Source organism: Numida meleagris, chromosome 6, assembly GCF_002078875.1.
Source record: "Numida meleagris isolate 19003 breed g44 Domestic line chromosome 6, NumMel1.0, whole genome shotgun sequence".
Lineage (NCBI taxonomy): Eukaryota > Metazoa > Chordata > Aves > Galliformes > Numididae > Numida > Numida meleagris.
Genome location: NC_034414.1, coordinates 57,259,407 through 57,265,166, shown reverse-complemented (window position 1 = coordinate 57,265,166; position 5,760 = coordinate 57,259,407). Strand labels below are relative to the sequence as shown.

General features: G+C 54.7%; 1 protein-coding gene across 1 annotated transcript; it reads right to left on the bottom strand.

Moving 5' to 3' along the window:
* On the bottom strand, nt 464–3,735 carry OTX2 (orthodenticle homeobox 2). Its single transcript, XM_021403015.1, has 3 exons — nt 3,539–3,735; nt 3,012–3,163; nt 464–1,893 (listed from the first exon to the last, which is right to left on the bottom strand). The coding sequence occupies exons 1-3, from the start codon at nt 3,633–3,635 to the stop codon at nt 1,273–1,275; spliced, it is 870 nt and encodes a 289-aa protein (XP_021258690.1). The 5' UTR covers nt 3,636–3,735; the 3' UTR covers nt 464–1,272.

Genomic DNA, 5,760 nt, shown 5'->3' with positions numbered 1-5,760 from the left:
TTTTTTTTTTTTTTTTTTTTTTTTTTTTTTTTTTTTTTTCAGTTAACATCTGCAAGCATAAACGACAATGAATTTCTCGGTTTAAATTCGTCCAGGTCAGAGCAACTGCCCGAAGTCCTGTTTGATTTGACGGCTACTGCCAGCGTGGCCGGCTGTAAGTGAACTCCAGAGGAGTTTCATGTCCTTGGGTGGTTATTTTCGGTCTTTTCTCTTTCATTCAGAGACAGTTTGTTGTAAAAAGTTTCAGTGCAGTTCACCTCTGGTGAAAGGCGATCGTGTTTTTTTTTTTTTTTTTTTTTTTTTTGTGGGTTTTTTCTTTTTAATATATATTCTTTTTATTTTTTTAAAAAGATGATAATAGGTAACTCAGTTGCTCTGAATTTCACTTATAATTATAACCTATTTAAATCACAGCAGAACTCCCGCTGGTGCGGAGTTCGTAGTTGCATACAATACAGGAGATCACAGTTTTGAAGTCTAGCACAGATTAAAAACCACAGATGTACCATTTATATAAGACACACACTGATTGTCTCTTAAAAACTACATATTGACTCCTTATGAACATTATTTTTTTTTTCTTTAAATAAAGTAGTGCAGCTAGGACAATCAGTCACACAACCCACACAGCCCTGAACCAAGTTCTCTCGTTGCCCACTTGAGTTGGGCGTCAAACAGTTGGATGAGCGCGAGAGAGAAAGAAAGAGGGAGGGAAGGAAGGAGGGAGAAAAAGGGGGAGAAAAAGAGAAAGAGAGATGCTGTCCATTCCGAATATTTTAACCAAGGGTTGGCTAACACACTGGAAACCTCTGGGTGAAGGATCTTGCCACGCACACACAAAAAGAAATAAAAACCTAGACTTTTTTTTTTTGTTTGTTTAAAAACTGGCCCGTAGGTGGAACGATCTCCCACCTCTTCCAAACAAAGAAACCCAACAATTGCCTAAAACTATAAAGAACACGGATTGGTCTGTCTGTTTTCTGCTCACTAGATGATCTGTCCGTTTAAGGCCTTCCTCCTCCGTTTTCCTCTTTGTCATTCCTTTTCCAGAGCGTCTGAGCAGGAGATGAGTCTGAACGTGGTCACACCGACACTGTCCCTCTTTTGTCGCTGTTGTCGTCGTCGGATTTTTGTTCGTTTGTTTGTCCGTTTGTCCGTTTAGTTATTTTCTCTTTAATTTAACCAAGACCTGACTAAAGCTGGAGCATTCGGCCCAGCGTGTTTGTTCTCGTCACAATTTCTCTTATTATCACAAAGGTTCCCGAGGGGCCTTCACAAAACCTGGAACTTCCATGAGGATGTCTGGTCTTTATAATCCAAGCAGTCAGCATTGAAGTTTAACTTCCAGGAGGCGGTTTGGTCTTTATAATCCAAGCAATCGGTGGTCGAGTTAAAGCCCAAACTGGAGGCTCCATAGCCCTGGGTGGAGAGGGAGGCTGGAGACTGGTTGAGGTGGCTGGTGACCGCGTTGGCACCCATGGGACTCAGGGTGGCCCCCGGTCCGGGGAGCTGGTGGTGCATAGGGGTCAAATAAGATCCACAGTCCATCCCTCCGAAATAGGAGGTCGAGCCGGCGTATCCTTGGCTGTAACCTGATGCCTGGGTGTAGGTCATGGGGTAGGACCTCTGCATGCAGGAGGAAGAGGTGGACAGGGGATCGGAGAGCGGGGAGATGGACGCCGGGCTCCAGATGGACACGGGGGCACTGCTGCTGGAAATGGTGGGGACCGAGGTGCTGGAGGGGGGTGTGAACTGCCCGCTGGTCCCGCTCTCCGAGCTCACTTCCCGGGCCGGCGAGTTCTTCTTTTTGGCCGGCCTCACCTTGTTCTGGCCCCCGTTCTGTTGCTGCTGCTGCTGCTGCCGGCACTTGGCCCGGCGGTTTTTGAACCACACCTGGGAACCGGGAGAGAGGGAGGGAAGGAGGGAAGGATGGAGAGAAGCCCGGCATTAGGGACATGCAGGCACCCGAGGGGCCGCGGAGGCTGCTACAGGGTAAGGCTCCCCTTCACCGAGATCATTAGCAATAATAACAAGTGGAAACGGGCAAATCAAAAGGCTTAATAAGGCCACTTTTGAGGGAGAAGGGGTGGGGGGAGCACTCCCTATTTGCTGTTTGCCAGCCAGGGACCCCCAGGAATCACCTTTTAAGGCCTCTTGATGTCAAGCCCTTAATTAGAAACAACAGAGCATCAGAAAGGGTGGAAACAATTAGGGAAACAGAGGTAGAGCTTGGGGGCCAGGTAAAGATTTACCCCCTAAACAGTCTTTCCGACCCCAGCCAGGGTCAGCACCCCAACCTATCTCCACCTGTTCAAGCAGGATACCGTGGGGGAAAAGGTTGGGGTTGGGCATTGAGGGGGCACAGCACCATGTGGCTCTCATGACCAGAGAGGTGAACAGGACAGATGGGACTGGAGGCTGCAAGGATTGTCCTGGATCTCAGGACCCCTCTCCTGCCTTATCAGCAGCGCTCCGGGATGTTGTTTGGATTGGGAACCCGCAGGCTGTTGGGGGAGGCGCAGCCCCAGCCTCAGCAGAGAGGTCCGGAGGCCTCCTCTCTCCTATCAAAGCCCCTCCGGAGGCAGAGGAAGCCCCCAGCCTGGGGGATCCAAAGATGCAGGGGTCCCTGGGGAAGCAGGGATACTTTGCATGGGGCCCCAAGTGCGTGAGAGACTGAGATTTGTTCAAGGGAGGGTGCAGAGACTGGGGATGTTGGAGAGACCTTTGGAGCCCAGGATGGAGAGCGGAGGGCCCAGGAGTGTTCTGGGGCTGCACCAAGCCCCAAAGCTCCAGGAGGAAGGGACAGCATCCTACAAGCCCGGGGTGGGGGCAAGCAGCCGCTCCATCCCTCCCTGCACCCTCACCCATCCCCAAGCATGCTTCACCCCACAGCGGCTCGATCGTCCTTTAAGTTTGGCCTCATCCCCTAAAGCACCTCTTGATACAGCAAACCGGAGGCAGAGGGTACAAGGGGGGCTCTTCCTATCCCTTTTTTTTTTCCCCGTTCCTACCTGCACTCTGGACTCGGGCAGGTTGATTTTCAAGGCCACCTCCTCCCGCATGAAGATGTCGGGGTAGCGGGTCTTGGCGAACAGGGCCTCCAGCACGTCCAGCTGCGCCCGGGTGAAGGTGGTGCGCTCCCGCCGCTGCTTTCGGGGGGTGGCTGCGAACGGAGCCAGAAGCCCTGGCTGTCACTCAGTGGTGCTCGGAGCGCTGTGACCCCCCCGGACCCCTCCCCAGAGGGGCACTCCTGCTCCCGCTGGCTCTCCTAGGGGACCCGCTGCCCGTTCTCAGGCGCCTTCTCGCAGCTTTGCTTCTTCCTCCCCGTCCCTCCCGGGTGGGGTTGGAGCATCTGTTCTCTTTTTTTGCAGCCCTTTCCCCGGGGAAAAGCGGGAGCGGGAAGGGAGAAAGGAGGATCGCAAGCCGCCGGGCATCCCAATCCCAGGACGCGGTGTGCCGCTGGGGCTTCTCCTCTCGGGGAACCCATGGGGTAGAGGGGAAAAGGGAGCCCGGGGAGAGGGAGAAAAAGGTGCCTTACCGGGATAACCGACGGACGGATGCAACAAATCCATGCCCGAGGTGGTGAGACTCAGGCCATTGACTGCGTAAGGTGGTTGCTTAAGATAAGACATCATGCTAAAGTTGGAGCGGGGAGGAGAGTTGGCCGAAATCCGGGCGAGGGGGGTCCGCCCGAGCGCCCTGCCTGCCCCGGGCGGTGCTGGGGGTGCCGTCGGGCGGGGGGGGGCCGCCAGGTGCCTGCGGAGCGAGAGGAGGGGGTCAGGGAGCTCGCTGCCCCCCCTGCCTTTATCCCCGCTGCTCTTAACCCGGACCGCAGCCGGATTTGGGAGCTGGGAGAGACTGAGCAGATCAACGCATCCCTCCCAAAAAAGGCAGGGAGGGGAGGAGGGGGGGGGGGTACGTCCCATCCAGTAATTACTGCCCGAACAAAACCCCCCCATGCCTTCAACTGCCCGCATTGTACGGCCGCCCGGGGCATTTGCATAGGATTCCCGGCCGGGCACCAGCTAATTGTCTCAAGCAAAACTTGATTGGGGCCATTCGCAGACACAAAGAACCCCTCGGCTAAATAAATAATGCAGATAACAAAGCCCAAGGGTGAGAAACAAAGAAACAATTCAAGAAACCTATCTCTCCCCCAGCCTCTTGCAAGGACTTTAATTATCCCAGGTTTGGGTACATTCAGACCTCCCCCCCCCCCCCCCCCCGCCCTTCCCCCCGACGTTGCTGCATTTCAGAGCTCAAATGCCCGCTCGGGGAAGAGACAAACTTTTCTGCTCTACCACCATCGCTCCGCGCCCGCAGTAATTTCCACCGGCCATTTGCACCTAATTAGTACTGCGGGTAATTAGATTTGGAGGCGAGTAACAGATTTATTAGGCTTTCAAGAAACTCTTGATGACGGAGCCGGAGCAAAACAAACACGGCGCGTTGCGCTGGGACCCGAACGCCGAGAAATGGCCGTGCCCGGGGCTCCTGAAAGGGTTAAATCTCTTACCCCTGGGGGAAAAAAAGTGCCTTTTTACCCCCCCACCCCTCCCTTTCTTTTTGTTTAATTTTCGGCCAAATCTCTCCCTTCTCCCCGCGCCGCCGGAAAAAATAAATAAACTGGAGCGCAACTTTCCTCCCCAAACAGCCTAAAACTCCGTGTTTCGGCTCTCGAATACTCAGAGGCTCTGCTCCAGCCGCCCCCTCCACCTCGACCCCTCTCTACGCCCAGGGTCGCGCTGCCGCTTCCAAATGCGCGGAGCGGCTCCGCGTGCGCGCACCTTGCGCGGCTCTGCTCCGCTTTCACCGCCCCGCCCCGCGGAGAGTGAAGCTTTCCCGAGGGGGGAGCCGCTCCCGGGGGTGCGTTACGCGGGAGGGCAACGCTAATTTGGGTGCACGCTCGCAAACAAACCGGCGAACAACAACAAAAAGCATCGTCCTATAATAATAATAACAATAATAACTTCATTAAAATTAAAAACGTTCCATCCCCGTGAACTCGGAGCCCCGCGGAGCCCCCGCGGCCGCGCAACGCCGCAGCCCGCGGAGCAACGGCTCCGCTCCGCAATCTGTCACCTTTCCCCCTCCTCCCCCCCGCGCTCCTACCAGTTGCTCTGCCCTCGCTCAATAATAATTACCCCGTCCGAGAATTAATTATAATAAATGTTTTCTTGATAAACTAACGAGATAATCCGGGCGGCACACGCTCCCTAATTACGGGCCGCCGGCCCCGGCCCCGCTGACGGATGCACGGAGCGGCCGTGCGCGCACACTGCGCCCGGGGCACCGCGGGGGCCTGGGGGAGGCACCGGGGAGGGGGGCACGGATCTGAGGTACCGAGGGGAATTGGGGCTGGGGTCGTCCAGGAAAAGCTCCGTTCGCACCCTGCCCGCATTTCTTCCCTTTCTTTGAATTTTTTTTTCTTCCTTTTTTATTCCGAAATGGAGGGGTTGATCCCCCTCCCCCCCCCAAACACACAAATATCTCCCCACCTGTGGGGGTGTCCCCTCCCGGTTCTTCCCCGCTGTCCCCGCGCTCCGGCCCCGCTCCGCTGCGGCTCCGGGGAACGAAAGGGGCGGTCGGGAGCGACCTCACCTCGGGGCCGCTTGTCCCATCCCTGCCTCCACGATCGCATTTCTAACTGCTTTGTTAATTGAGTTCTTTTTTCTTTTCTTTCTCTTTCTTTCTTTTTCTTTTACTTTCTTAATTTTCTCTCTTTCTCTTTTCTTTCTTTTTCTCGCTTTCTCTCTTTCT

What these genes read in the sequence shown, in the direction of transcription:
- OTX2 (XM_021403015.1), bottom strand. Translation starts at nt 3,635, where the DNA reads ATGATGTCTTATCTTAAGCAACCACCTTACGCAGTCAATGGCCTGAGT. An exon ending in TCCGTCCGTCGGTTATCCCG is followed by an intron (nt 3,164 to 3,538) that starts GTAAGGCACCTT and finishes CTCCGTTCGCAG; the next exon opens with CCACCCCCCGAAAGCAGCGG. An exon ending in TGCCCGAGTCCAGAGTGCAG is followed by an intron (nt 1,894 to 3,011) that starts GTAGGAACGGGG and finishes CCCGGTTCCCAG; the next exon opens with GTGTGGTTCAAAAACCGCCG.